The sequence below is a fragment of the Mycothermus thermophilus genome (assembly GCF_041956435.1).
Source record: "Mycothermus thermophilus strain CBS 625.91 unplaced genomic scaffold VTJ04scaffold_4, whole genome shotgun sequence".
NCBI classification, from domain to species: Eukaryota; Fungi; Ascomycota; class Sordariomycetes; order Sordariales; family Chaetomiaceae; genus Mycothermus; species Mycothermus thermophilus.
The window spans coordinates 2,254,871-2,268,877 of record NW_027191430.1 but is presented as its reverse complement, the minus strand read 5'-3'; the positions used below and the strand labels follow the sequence as shown (position 1 = coordinate 2,268,877).

The 14,007-nt window shown below is 56.1% G+C and overlaps 6 protein-coding genes across 6 annotated transcripts in view; 3 read left to right on the top strand and 3 right to left on the bottom strand.

The window, feature by feature from the left end:
* Window positions 1-616: 616 nt before the first annotated feature.
* VTJ04DRAFT_6570 (uncharacterized protein) lies at window positions 617-2,894 on the bottom strand (the record flags this gene model as incomplete). Its single annotated transcript, XM_069364804.1, has 5 exons — window positions 617-938; window positions 1,337-1,615; window positions 1,749-1,866; window positions 1,930-2,060; window positions 2,146-2,894. 5 exons carry the CDS (start codon window positions 2,892-2,894, stop codon window positions 617-619), a joined length of 1,599 nt encoding a protein of 532 aa, XP_069218594.1.
* A 1,594-nt stretch (window positions 2,895-4,488) lies between these two features.
* VTJ04DRAFT_6569 (uncharacterized protein) lies at window positions 4,489-4,944 on the top strand (the record flags this gene model as incomplete). Its single annotated transcript, XM_069364802.1, has 1 exon — window positions 4,489-4,944. The coding sequence occupies one exon, from the start codon at window positions 4,489-4,491 to the stop codon at window positions 4,942-4,944; it is 456 nt and encodes a 151-aa protein (XP_069218593.1).
* A 2,472-nt stretch (window positions 4,945-7,416) lies between these two features.
* Window positions 7,417-9,855, top strand: VTJ04DRAFT_6568 (uncharacterized protein; the record flags this gene model as incomplete). The annotated part of the gene is made up of 2 exons (XM_069364801.1): window positions 7,417-9,694; window positions 9,755-9,855. 2 exons carry the CDS (start codon window positions 7,417-7,419, stop codon window positions 9,853-9,855), a joined length of 2,379 nt encoding a protein of 792 aa, XP_069218592.1.
* Window positions 9,856-10,303: 448 nt separating this feature from the next.
* VTJ04DRAFT_6567 (uncharacterized protein) lies at window positions 10,304-10,537 on the bottom strand (the record flags this gene model as incomplete). Its single annotated transcript, XM_069364800.1, has 1 exon — window positions 10,304-10,537. The coding sequence occupies one exon, from the start codon at window positions 10,535-10,537 to the stop codon at window positions 10,304-10,306; it is 234 nt and encodes a 77-aa protein (XP_069218591.1).
* A 22-nt stretch (window positions 10,538-10,559) lies between these two features.
* On the bottom strand, window positions 10,560-12,440 carry VTJ04DRAFT_6566 (uncharacterized protein; the record flags this gene model as incomplete). The annotated part of the gene is made up of 3 exons (XM_069364799.1): window positions 10,560-10,915; window positions 12,314-12,321; window positions 12,403-12,440. The coding sequence occupies 3 exons, from the start codon at window positions 12,438-12,440 to the stop codon at window positions 10,560-10,562; spliced, it is 402 nt and encodes a 133-aa protein (XP_069218590.1).
* Window positions 12,441-12,672: 232 nt separating this feature from the next.
* VTJ04DRAFT_6565 (uncharacterized protein) overlaps window positions 12,673-14,007 on the top strand; it is a gene marked incomplete at both ends in the record, with an annotated part of 2,632 nt that continues 1,297 nt past the window's right edge. Inside the window, 3 exons of the mRNA XM_069364798.1 lie at window positions 12,673-12,732; window positions 13,184-13,375; window positions 13,438-13,959. Coding sequence (XP_069218589.1) covers window positions 12,673-12,732; window positions 13,184-13,375; window positions 13,438-13,959 — 774 coding nt within the window. The remainder of the gene's footprint in view (window positions 12,733-13,183; window positions 13,376-13,437; window positions 13,960-14,007) is intronic.

Here is a 14,007-nt window from a genome sequence, read left to right as displayed (position 1 = left end):
TCCGGTGATGGGCTGACCGGTCCTGGTACAAGGAATGAGTGGTTCTTGTGCCAGGTCCCGGGTTGGAAGAGGGAGGAAGTTTACGGGATGGGGTGAATGAGCGAGGGGAAGGCGGCCTACCTACCTACCCGGGTCCCTACCTTGATTTTAGGAATGTACTTGTTGTGTAGGTGGGAATGAGGCAGTACGGCTCATCATGGGCTGGGGGTGAGAAAAGAGATGAGATGATCGATCGATCGATCGATCGATATGTAATGATAAGTTGATGAAGTTTGGAATCGGTAATTCTCATTCACCACCATCGCCAAAATAAGCCCATGTGAACTCGCACGTGTCTCAACTCAGCTCAACAACTGGACTCCCATCAAGAGAGTTAGACTACCTGAACATTCTTAGTTACGCAGGGTCATACGTGCCCGTAATATACTGCTTACCCTTACCCTTCCCAAGGGCCTTCCACACAGACAAACAGAACTCCGCACTTTTCACCCCGTCCACATACCTCACAATGCTCATACGAAGAGTACCTATCTTCTGACCCTCAATCCCCACATCATGAATCCACGAGCTGCCTAGGTACCTACCTTAGACAAGTAGGTAGGTAGGTCCGTTGAGTTCAAAACCCTTCCACCCCAGCAAAATACTCCCTCATCCCCACCACGCACCGCTGCGGGATCGTGTAGACGGGATGGATCGGCCGGACGCGGTCGCGGTTGTCAAAGATTTGAGGGCCGTCCTCGCCGAGGTAGGGCAGCACGGCCCAGACCGCGTCGGCGGCGGCTTCAGATGCTGCCGCCGCTGCTGCCGCTGCCGTATCAAGAGGTGATGTGGAAGTGGTGGCGGTGGTGGGATCGGGGGTGGGCTTGTCGAGCTCCCACTGGTGCTGCGCCGCGCTGAGGCCCGAGAGGACGTAATTCGTGTGATAGGCGTCGGCGAATCTGAGGATGGGAAAGGGGGGTGTTAGATGGAACTAGAGAGTAAGAGGTGATGAGATGGGGTAATGAAGGAGCTGTGTTGTTTGTTTGGAGGAGGAGGAGGGGAAAGTTGGTTGGATGGATAGAGGACATGATGTGAATAGCGTGCATGTGATGCAGGGTGTGACTTGACGCGTGACCTGGGTAGTGGTCCAGTGGTCGGCGAGTGGCTGGCTGGGCTTTATGGGTTGGATTGGGTTGATTTGATGTGTTTTGCATTGGGGGAGAGAGATGAAATGAGGGAACGGAGGTACCCAAAGAAACAGGCACAGCTGCCGTGACCGCAACCACGATAACAGCAGCAGGAATGGGAGGAGGGGGGTATGAGTAGCCCTGGCAAAAGACTAAAAAGAAAGACTCACTTTCCAGGCTTATCCCGCAATCCGCCTCGCTTTGTATGGTCCTGAGCGCAGCAGAGGATGTACCTCGTCAGCCCCTCACGGCTGAACAGGCTCACTTCGGGCGACGGCGTGAGCTTGTTGTCGGAGCCGTTGAGGCAGGCCTCGATCAGCGGGAAGCACCCGCCGACCCAGTGACTGTAGCAGCCGTCGACGAGCTTGTTGGTGCGGCCCGAGAAGCCGCCCTCGGGGGCGTATTGCCGGGACGAGAGCCATGAGATGAGGCGCGGGACGTCGAGGGTGCTTGAGACGGGGGTTGTTAGTATGAGGGGTTTCTTTTGCCTTTATAGTGTAAGGGTACGAGGAAGAATTGCTAGGACTAAGACTGTTGCTCCTCGAGGGACACAGCTGAGGGTGAATGACGATGATCACATACTTTGCGATGCTCCGCGCTGGGTGGTCCAGGAGGGAGAGACATCCCAGGGCGCAAAAAGCATAGGCACCATGAGCCTCCGCATTTGGCTGGCCCGAGATGCCGCCTTCGTAGGTCTGGCCTGTGAGTTTGTTAGACGAATCCGCCAACTATGCCTGTCGCCGTGAAGTCGTCGGGTACTCACATCGTCGCACGTAGTCCGCCACGCCCGTCAGGAGGTTGACGCTCCCGTCCTCGCGGTACGCCGGAGACTCGGGCGTCAAATCCAGCGGCAGCTTCAGCAGCGTAATAATCACCGCCGCGCAGTACGCACCACTATCAACACCCCACAAACGTCAGTCCAGTCCAACAACGCCATCCATCCCATCAAGCAGAAATCAAAAGACCCGACTCAACTCACCGAATATCCTCCTCCCCTCCCACACAAACCTGAAACCCGCCATCCGGCTGCTTCAACCTCCCCAACCACCTCCACATAGCCTTGCGATCGATCACCTCATACGCCTCCTCCCCACCCACCAGCGCGATGGCCAACACCACCGCATAGCTCGTCGCCAGGTGCGAAAGCTGGCCACCCCCTCCGCCAAACCCGCCGTCGGGGTTCTGCATTGTCCGCGCCGTCTCGATCACACCCGCGCGATACGGCGTGACGTCCTCGCCCAGCAGTGTCATGGCCGACAGGCACCAGTACAAAAACCACGGCCGGCCCGCGTCGAGCGCGATGAAGCGGCCCGGAAGCTTGCCCAGCCACTGGCGCAAAAAGTTGAGATGCTTCTCGCGGTCCAGACCGGGGACGCCGTGCTCGTTGAAGACGCCGTCCTCGGGCTCCTCACCGCGCAGGAAGGGCAGGCAGGCCTCGACGGTTTCGTCTTGCACCTGCGAGGTTTGGGTGACGAGAGGGTCGCGGACGAGGGGGTACTGGGTGAAGAGGTCGGGGATCATGTTGGCGGGGTTGGGTTGCTGTTCCTGGTGGGTGTGGATGGGGATTTCCTCGTCGATGACGCTGTCGGTGTCGCTGGCTGCAGCGGGTGGTGATGATGTTGTGGCCTGGGATGTTTGTTGTTGTGAGTGTTGTGCAGGGGTTGGGGCTCTTGAGGAGGATGAGTTTGAGACGGAGCGGCGATGATGATGTTGTTGGGCGGCGACCATTTTCTTCTGTTTCCACGGAAAGGAGACACCTTTGTGGCGCATTGGCGACATTGCCTGCCGTACTGTCTATTGTACTCCCTCTTCCGTCTCTGATGCGAAGATACAATACTTAGACAATCCCCTTCTCTGGCATTATTCTCTGCGGGACAAACGACAGACGCTTGGACAGAGGTTGGATGTTTGCGAGCGGAGGCGCTCTCGTGATTGGCCCCTCTTCATCGTCTTTGACGTTGAACTTGGCGACAAATGCCAAGACTCGAGTTTGGGAGGAGCTTGTTCATTGTCAAAATGAGAGACGGTATGTGGAATTGTAGTAAACCCATAAATTTTTCATTTTGAGTGTCCATCTCACAACATCTCATACAAACATTAGGATCATGTCAAATTGACAAGGTCTTGGTGTTGCTCCGACCCATGCAAGCCACCCTCGGCGAAACCGGAAATGCCAAGCCGGAGGGCTCCGAGGTGTGCGTTCCGGTCCGGGCGCCGGCCGACCGGGATGCGGCACGCCGAAACAAGAGCACACCACCCGGACCCGAACCACCAATTTTTCTGGATACCGGACGGGCTCGCCTTCGGACTTCGGGTTGCCCGATCCGAGAGAACCAACCACCGGAATAAAATCGGCCCACTACCAGAGGATCAAGACTGTTGGCTACCTCTCTGGATGAATGATCTGGCCCGTTTCAAGGCCCGATGCCCAGCCTCGCCAGCCCATCGATCCTCAGGCTAACAACGCACCGTGGCCACTGACCCGGGCTCATCGCGCACTGGCCGTCCACGTGTCTCGATCTGAGCATGCCTCTTCCCTCGCGGATAATATCTCCGGGCCAGACCATCTTTGCTGCACTCCTGAACAGCACCACTCCCCACTGCGGGGCCGGTTCCAAGCAAACTCGGGCAGCTGACAGAGTGGACATCGATGGCTTGTTTGGGGCAAAAAAGTCCACACCGCGTCGATCCATCAGCCGTCTCATCACTGCCTGACTTTGTAGTGTAAGTGAAGACTTCCGTCGAGCATCAGCTACCTAGTCCCCGGCATCATGAGATCGACGGGTGATCCCGAGTTGCAAATCCCGAGCTTTCAGCAAGAACCACATCCGCCCATCCCAACTAGGTACTAGTGATCCAGTTCCAGTAGACATCTCTCAGGGATCGACCGAGGCCAGGACCACGGTTGTCAGCTCCGCAAATTCAAAACACCGGCTTTGTTATTGGACGGCTGTCATAGTCGTGTCTAGTGTACGCATAGTGGCGTGGCTGGCCACCGCGTCTCAAGAGGCGAACTGCCCTGGTTTTTCTGACCAACCCCAGACCAAGACGACTACGGGAAACTACCCGCTACACGACCGCGACCACTAGCCGTCGCACGGCAGCAAGCGGCAGCACGTCAGCAAAAACACTGCCGGGACAGCCTCATGCATCTGCCTGCTTCGGGCTGTCTGTGACACCATTTCCGCCTCTCCTGCCTCACGTGTGGTTGGCTCCGAAGAGGAAGGCTTGCTGCGAGTACGTATCCGTACTCTCGGTGGTGCGTTTCTGCTGGTAGCAATGAAATGTCTCCCTCTGGCAGAGACGGGCGTCGGGCCGCATCATGAGCATGACAGGTCGCTTGAAAACCCGCGTCCCCGACACAACCCAGAAAACCTTTTTTGCCATGTTTGTTGACAACAGACTCCTCGATATCGGCGTGGCGTGGAACTGGTGGATCTCAGGAGGCACTTGTGCCGGCCACATCACGAACGACCCGGTCGACGGAACGCCCCCGCGGTTGAAGGGGTCGTTGCTCTCGCTGGCGGCCTTGACTGAAAGCAGACAAGCGCTCCCGGCCCCAGCCCTCCAGCTCGGTGGGGCTTCCGAGGAAGCCAGGGCTCAATCGCGGCCGGACGTCCAGGCTTTGCGCATTGCTGGCGTGTTTGGGCCGGGCGGATGCTGGAGACACGCCCGATGCCTGCTGGAAGGCATCAACTTTCCAATTGGCGTCTCCCGGACTCGGAAATCCGGGTGGTTTCTGCAACCTCCTGAGCAACGAAGCATTGCTACTACGTAGCACTATCAAACGCCGTTGGAGCTTCAAGATCCTCAAGGAGCTGGGTTTAACGACTTTCTTGGTCTTTAGCTCGGGAGGATCTAGCAAGTGTGGGGGAACGAGGAGCCGGGACCCCGGGCGCAGATCAAGGCCGCGCACAGTGGGAAACCAAAGCCGGACACCCTCCAGATACTCCGGCCATCGACAGTTGAGCCGAATGTGACCCTGGAAGTTGGGTGTGGCGCTGCACAAAAAAAGATGGGAACGCCACTCAAGTGAAGAAAACATCTCAGAGTGGCCAGAGAGGTTACTCATACACAATCGTCAACGGTTGATGAGCTGCGAGATTTTCACTTCAGTCCTCGGAAGAGGTGACAGCGACCACAAGATTCGTTTCAAGCTTGAGGTACATGCGGTACCTAGGCCGGGCAAGACAGAGCATATCCATCCCGTCATGCCTGGGGAGCGTTGAGGCGTTGATCAGCGCTGCATGCACTCACCGATGCCATCGATCTTTGGTGAAACGTTGTGTTCCCCGTCGTCATTACAGTAGACAAGCTCGTGCTCAGGGCAGTTTCCTGTCAAGAAAATCAACAATCCCCACCGGCACTTCAGGCAAAGTGAAAGCGAGGTAGGACAACGCGGAGGGCCGCATATCTCGCGGGCGGTTCGGTGCCGGGCTTGAGTTTCAACGTTTCAACCCGTGCTGACAGCAACGGTCCGTCTGGTGGCTGTCATCGACAAAACCCAGAGAGAGAATCTGATTCGGTGGGAGCCGAGGGGTAGCCTCTCACATCATACACTTGGTAGGACGCCGTCAAACGCAGGGAGGGACCAGTGGTGGTGTATTATGGTAGTAACATGCTGTGTGTAATCCGTACGTTCATGCAACATAGCCGTTGGCGTAACGGTTTGTAAACGTGGAAGGTTGTATTCCTATTTCCATATCAATGCGAGACACGGTCAGCCACCAACCCCTCGAGCGACGCAGCACAGAAGACTTGAGAGCATCTTATTCAGGGGCACCATCCACCATCTGAAGTCACCTAGGTTGTCCTGTGTTCACTGAGCCAAATTGGGCATGAGCTCGTTGAAGAGGATGAGTTCGGATGGTGCCGAAATGCTAGTGTACATGGGAAACCCAGTCTTGTGTTCGGCTTGTCGGGATCGCCCTGGCATCATGGACAGATCACGGGCCGAGTTCTGGTCAAGCAACAAGCAACAAGCAGCAGCAGCAGCAGCAGCAGCATTTCAGGAGTCAAAGCCTGAAAGAAGGGTATGAGATGCGATTGACACGGCAGTTCTCGAGACTCAAGCAAGGGAATGGAACGCCACTTTGAGGCTGGGCTGCTGGGCTGCAAGACAAAAGTCGATATGGAGTCCGAGGCTGAGATCTGGGTTTTGGATCTTGGATGGATGTCGACGTGGAAGGATAGCGGGGCTCAAACACCACCTTCCCACCTTCCGGGCTGGCCAGCGAGGTTTCAGCACAGTGCGGGAGGTGCGCAACAAGGGGCTTTCCCGCGGTGCCAGTTTTCCCTCTAGCGGTTCGCGGTGGCCGCCGGCGATTGGTCCGAAAGGCCCTGCATCCACCCACAGCAGGGCGTGGCCGGGGTCTTTAGGCCCAATCATGGATGGGACCGGGACCGGGGTGCGGATGCATTCTCACCGCCTCTTCAACAGCGGCCAGGAGCGATGGGTTGCGTGAGCGGGTGCAGAGCGGCAACTGGGCCGTCAGCGGACTGGGGCGGGGGAAGGGGAAGGAAAGGAAACTCTCTTCATCATTCCCCGGGCGGGCCGTGTGTGTTCAAGTCCAGGTCTGTCAGTCTTCCACAAACCCAACAACAAAGTTAAACAAAAGTCAAGTCCAGGAAACGGACAAACGACCAGTCTATTCTGTCCGTCTGTCCTGTCCTGACCTGGGACTACGATCCACGGCAGCGCCGTCCACGGATCCCGCTGCCATCTCAGCCCAGCCCAGCCCCGTCTTACAGACAGACTATCTGTGTATCGCCATCGTCTCTATTCCCCTTTCTCACCATCAACACCTCCCACGCCCAAGGCTATAGGCGCAGGAGGCAGGCAGACTAGGACCTCCAGGAGAACCAGGAGCCCCGTCCTCGGCGGGTAGTTCCCTTTTTTGTCTTCGACAAGCCTCCAAGATCAGACACTCGCAGCAGACAGACGAGACGTGGGCGCCCCCTCTTGTTTGTTGACCGACTCGGCAAGACGTGAGAAAGAGCGGTGTCCGCCTTTTCCCCCCGTCGCCATCGCAGGACCACTCTTCCAGACTTCCTCCAACCCCTTTTGACCGACTCTTTTCTGCTTGCTTTCCCCCTTGCTCCTGGAAACCATGACTTTCAACTTCAACGCCGCTGGGGGGAGGCTGCTTTGTTGGAACAGCTCGCCTTCGACGACCGCGGCAATTGCACTTTTCCCGCCGTCACCACCGCCACCCAGTCCCAGGACCTCACCTCGACGGCCTTGACCACCATGTCCCAGGCCAACCGCCAAAGCCTGAGCCCAGTGTCGAGCTGGCTCCCGCTCGACCTCCAGGGCACCATGAGCGCTCCCATCTCGGCCATGCCATCGCCAACCTCATCCGGAGCGACGCCGCCCTCGTCGTCGTCCTCGTCCGCCGACGACCCGAGCAGCCGCTCTCCGAGCCAGCAGGGCAGCACCGCCTCGAGCCCACTTCAGCACCAGCCGACGCCGTACCACGCCGCGCCCTCCGTCTCGCCTCCTCTGATGCCGGAATGGTCGTTGTCAATGCAGCAGCCTCAGCAACAGGCTGCTGTTGATTTCACCCAGCTCATGTCTGACCCGACGCTCATGGGCTTCAACACTTTGCCCGCCAACTTCCATGCCGCTCCGCAGCTCGAGTATCTGCCGGCAACCACCCAGGCCGCTCTCGACGGGTTGCAGCTGGAGCCCGCCTTCACCACCGTGTCCCCGATCGACCCGACCTCCCGAGTGATGCAATGGGGCGCTGGCATGAACTGGCCGGATTTCGAGGCGACCCTCAATTTCTCGCAGCCCGATGGTCTCCCGCGTGGTGTGAGGAGCATGGGCAGCCACTCTCCGACGAACTCGTACCTCGAGGTCCTCTCACTAGGCTCGAGCGACAATGGTTGGACCACCGTCGACATGTTCCCTGCCTGCGACACCTTTGGATCGGCGCAGCATTCGCCCAACCAGGCCATTTTCAACCCCGGTCAAACGCTCCACCTCCGTACCAACTCGGACTCGTCGGCGTCGGATGCCAACTCGTTCGGCTTTGAGGAGATCAACTTTGCTTACTCGCCCTTCTCCCCGGGGTCCGACCACAGCTTCGGCGACAACCACCGCTGCATGCCCGGGGAACACCACGGCCATCATCACCACCCGTCCAACGCTTCGTTGGAGCTCATCAACCCTGCCGAGGTTGCCACGCCCATGCCTATCAAGGCTGTCGTTCCCTCCAGGCCCGGGGTTGCTCCCGGCACGAGCGGTTCTGGTTCTGGGTCCCCCCCGACGAGGAGGAATTCCGGCTCCAAGAAGAGCCCCATCGCCAAGGCCACGAAGCCGGTCATTCGGAGGACGTCATCGGGGAAGAAGGACGGCACTGGCGAGAAGAAGGTGGGCAGGAGGCGCGGTCCGCTGCTCCCGGAGCAGCGCAAGCAGGCCAGCGAGATCCGCAAGCTCCGCGCTTGCCTCCGCTGCAAGTTCCTCAAGAAGACGTGCGACAAGGGCGAGCCTTGCGCTGGTTGCCAGCCTTCGCACGCGCGCTTGTGGCAGGTGCCGTGCACGCGTATCGACATCAAGGACATTGGCTACTTCATGAAGGACTGGAAGGCCGACTACGAGCGCCATCTCGGCCGCGGCGTGTCCGTGTTCAATGTCAAGGGTTTCGCTCAGAAGGAGACGCTCATGTGGATCACTCACGGCTACGGTTTCTGCCTGCCCGTCATGGTCCGCGAGGTGTATGTGGCCGACGACAGCTGCTTCCAGGTCGACTGGGTCGAGTCGAGCATACAAGATCAGGACCCCATCGACTTCGAGATCCGCACCGAGGCTCTCGACGTTGGTCAGGAGGGCATCTCGCTCGAGGCCCTCAACGAGTACATCGACAAGCACGTCGACGAAGGATTCGAGCAGTTCATCGACGACCACTTCGAGGGCACCCCTTTCATCACCGAGATCTTCAAGACGGCTTACCGCTACTACACCAAGGAGAAGAGCCCCATCATCCGCAAGGCCCTGAAGCTCGTTGTGGCCTACAACCTCACCCTCCACATCACCATGGTCGAGCAGCCGCCGACGGACGAGCCCATCGAGGGCCAGATCGACGACGAGGATTCCAAGTACTACGGCAAGGTCGTTGCCCCGGTCATGATCAACTTCCAGATCAAGTGCGCCATGGCCGACATGTGGCGCGAGCTGCAGAAGGACGTCCTCGAGGAGCTGTCCGCTCTCTACTCGAGCGTCTACAGCGGCGACCGCCTCAAGAACTGGCCCACCATTTTCATGCTCGCCTCCATCTTGCTCGCCGTCTGGGAGGAGATCCAGTTCGACTGCCACTACCGCGTTCCCGACCCCGTCGCCGTTGAGAAGTTCTGCCGTGACATGGAGACGGTGCCTGTCGGCGTCATTGTCGGCCTGTTCCACGCCATCTCGCAGAAGCTGCCCGCCTTCACTGAGTGGGATACCCGGAGGCACGGTCAGGTGTTGAACAACAACCCTGCTGTTTGCGAGGCTATGACCGAGGTTCGGGAGCATGTCCTTAAGCATGGTAAGTTTCATCTGTGGATGTTTGGAGTGTGTGTGAATTCAGTACTAACTCCTTCCATAGAGGCGTATCTCCGCACTCGTGCCGACGCCAAGTTCGACCGCTATGACTTCGATTCGCTATCAAACAAGCTTCTGTCGAAGCTTGTCATCCGGTCCAACTAATCAGACCCCCTTTGTTCCGGTCTGGATATCCGGAAGGGGTTAATGACTCGGCCGTTTTCACGAAGAGATTTTAATCGTGATGAGCCGTGGTTTTAATTTCCTTTCCTATGTCGCTGATTTCGTGTCCTTACCACTGAGCGATGGCGTTGTGCTTTTTTTACTCATTTGATTTTTTTTGCCACGACTCTCGCTATCACCTTTTTGGATCTTTTCACGACACTCACTCACACTTCAAGGGCTGGCCTACCCTCACGGGACCATGCTGTTATGACTGACGCCCATCATGAATGACTGGGGAAACACAAAAAGACATTGGCATTTTATGACCGAACGTCTCTCTCCACACACACAAAGATTTTTGTTTATTTTTCTTTCTTTCGTTACAATTAGACACGCCCTACGCAACGCGCACCATGGATACATGACCAGAGGAAACGGGTGATGTTTGTTACTTCATATTTTGGAAACGACTTTTTTTTATTTTCTTCTTTTCGTCCCGACAACGCAACGCAAACGCCAAAAACGCCCACGTTACGCTACGAAACAAAATATAACAAAAATGCTCTTTTTTCCGGGTAACGACGAACCAACAAGACGCAAGACGCAAGCAACACACGCACGCGCGCACAGCACAGCACAGAGCATCAATAGAGAGCGAAGACGATCTGATCTGACGCACCATCATCATCAATTCATCTGGTCGTTTATTTCTTATTATCCATCAGCATATGGAATTTTGCTTGGACTTTTGAGGGGGCGGGGAAAGGGGAGGGTTGAGTCACGACGAGTCTCAGTCTCAGTCTCAAAAGGGATGAGCTCGGACAGGACAGACAATGTGCTTTTTGTATTGGTGGGTGGGTGTGGATGTTGGCTGGGCGGTGGTTTGGGAGGATGAGGTGTTGGTTGGGTATGTATGGATAGGAGGTTGTGGCGTGGCTGGTGGGAAATTCATAAGCTTGGGTAAGGCAGGCAGGTCGTTGGATAGGATGGATTGAAGGGAGGGCAGATTGGGAATTCTTTTGGTCTTTTTTGCTATGTTTGTTTCTGTTTGTTTTGGTAGCTATTTAGGTTCGTCGAAATAGCATGGCTTTTGCTTGTTTGTTTTTCGGTTTGAGCATAAAAGCGAAGAGAGGTTTGGTTTTCCGGGTTGTGGTGTTTGCTGTGTTGTTGTTGTTGTTGTCTTTGTGAGGCTTGGTGGATGAGGTCAATGTAAATAAATGTCTATGGCCCAAGAAGGGGTTCATCATCAAAAGCTCTATGATAGATAGGTATCATCTACTTGGAGATTTGTTTTTGGATCGATCCGGTCACGGGCTTGTTTGGCTGCGGGCATTTTGTGTCAGTCGTTCTCTCACAGACCTTGACTCTGATAGTCATGATCACCTAGACAGAGTAACATAGGTAGTGAAGATGCAGCAAAAGGTGATGTTGGGCTTGAGGATGGTGCTGATTTAGCGCGAGAGTTGATGGGTCCTTCAGCACGTCCCAGCTTATCAACCAACCCTTGGAATGGGAGACGGCCGATTGATGTTGCATACGAAACTACATACTCTGTACCTCAGCTATCTACTGTGTACTGTATAGCACCGAGGTATGCGTGTGGGTGGTATGCAGCATGTAGGATCGCAAGAGGGGAAGGTTTCATTTCCTCGGGTTCATTTATCTCTCTGTCGCGGTATGTACAGTACTGCGAAGCACCTAGGTGGGTATACCTTAGGTTCCCAAGGAGAGTGGCTGGATGTTGGAATGAGATGTTGCTCGAGGTTACGCCATACAACCTCAGGTGAGAGCAAACTTGGTCTCTTGTGCTTGGTTGTGCTACTCTTGTGTGACCGAGTAGGTCCGACGCATTGGAGGGAGAAAATGGAGGGACATATCGTTCTCCGACTCAGTAGGTCTCTCCTCGTACAGTGCATCCTCTATCGTATGTGTGAGAGAGAGAGGAAGCGGTAATAATTGCAAATCATTCCAAAGACAGGATGATGTTTAACTGACTACGCTGTGTTGTTTGGATGGGATCACAGGTCAGATCAGGTACAGTACAAAGCGGGGAATCCGTCTTTTCGGCCTCAGACTCGGAGCGGCCCGGAGCACAAATGCCCCTGAACAGATATCGGCGGAGGCCGGGTTCGGGCCATCGGGTGGGTCGCTCTGTGCGATGACGTCGATGGGTCGGAGGAAGAGGTGGGTATTGTTGTGATGATGGCGCCATTTTGCGAATTGGGCTGCTGGTGGTGTTGATGGCGTAGGGACTTGTAAATGGGGGTTAATAATCATTGACAGAGTCTAGACTATTATATGCGTTGTCCTATTCGAGGTCTAGGTGGGCGATTGTTCATACGAGTGCCTGAGTTTCATTCACTTGGCCGCCGTCTAGTGGGAGATGCATCGCGATAAAGATAGAATGCGTAGATCTGTATCCGGTCTGCTCTCAGATGTTGAGGTACTTTTTGGGCACCTGTCGGCCTGTTCCGGACTTGTGATGTGAGCAATGGTGTCAATTTGACAGTTTCGAGAGGCTGGTCTGCCATGTCTCAGGTGACCAACCTGCCCCGCGATAAGCTAGAGGCGGTCTGCCAGCCCATTGTCTGAGCATCAGGTTTCTCAACAGACCCAAAGGCTGATGAAGAAGGGCGTAAGCGTTGGGAAAGGCATCGACGAAGTTCGCTGAATCGGATGAATTATTTTTGCAGCAACAGGCACACTGCCTGGATCAAACGTGTTTGCCGATTCCAAAGTCTTCCAGGTTGTTGTGTTCCTGGTGTCCGCTTGCCAACCAAGCTCACCGACCACGTCACTGGGCAGGCTTATCGACAAATGCGGGGGGCGGAGCTGAGGACGGCGGTCCGCCAGGACCGGGGCTCGGCGTGTCCGGAGGTTGGTCGTTGCCCGGCGTTGGGTCGGCATGTTGAAGGCAGAGTTCGGCATCGAGACGGACAGTGTAGAATAAAATCAGGGAAAAAATATGAAAGAAAAAGAGCGACTCAGAGTTAGGTTTATCGCTGCTGGCAAACAAGTGCACGTGTCTTCTTTTTCATTGTTTCTTCCAGACCATCCAGGTCGTCGCTGATTCATCAGCAATAGGTTGCCATCAAGGTTCCTTCAGGCCTGTGGCAACCAACCGCGGCCTGACAAGGGTCGAGGCCTCAGCGGCGAGGCTGCGTGTTTGCCCCACTGAAGAGTCGCCGGCTGACTGGCTCCTTCCACCACATTCGCCCCACTTCTTTGGGCGCATTGACCAATTCGGCGCCAGGCAGGCGCAGTCACTGCCACCCGCTGCCACCCCGCTCCCCGCTCCTGCCGCAGCCTTCCTTGATTGATCAGTCAGTCGGGCGTCCAGGTACTTAAACCATTCTCTTCCCTTCTTCCTCCTCTTCCACCTTTTTCAACCAAACCATCTCCAACCTTCTGCGTCTGCCACTCGGCCATCTCCTCGCGAGTCATCAGACATTCAGAACACACCTCTCATCAACAACAGCAACACTTCCCACCGCCAACATGCAGATCTTCGTCAAGACTCGTAAGTACCCGTCCACCGACGTCATTGCCACCCGCTTCCACCACACCGACAAATACTGACAGATCATCTCTACAGTCACCGGCAAGACCATCACCCTCGAGGTCGAGTCCTCTGATACCATCGACAATGTCAAGGCCAAGATTCAGGACAAGGAGGGCATTCCGCCTGACCAGCAGCGCTTGATCTTCGCCGGCAAGCAGCTGGAGGATGGCCGCACCCTCTCTGACTACAATATCCAGAAGGAGTCGACCCTCCACCTCGTCCTCCGTCTCCGTGGCGGTATGCAGATCTTCGTCAAGACCCTGACGGGCAAGACCATCACCCTCGAGGTTGAGTCCTCGGACACCATCGACACTGTCAAGTCGAAGATTCAGGACAAGGAGGGCATCCCTCCCGATCAGCAGCGCCTGATTTTCGCTGGCAAGCAGCTCGAGGACGGCCGCACTCTTTCTGATTACAATATTCAGAAGGAGTCCACTCTGCACCTCGTGCTCCGCCTGCGCGGTGGTATGCAGATTTTCGTCAAGACGCTCACTGGCAAGACCATCACTCTCGAGGTTGAGTCGTCGGACACGATCGACAACGTCAAGAGCAAGATCCAGGACAAGGAGGGCATTCCCCCGGATCAGCAG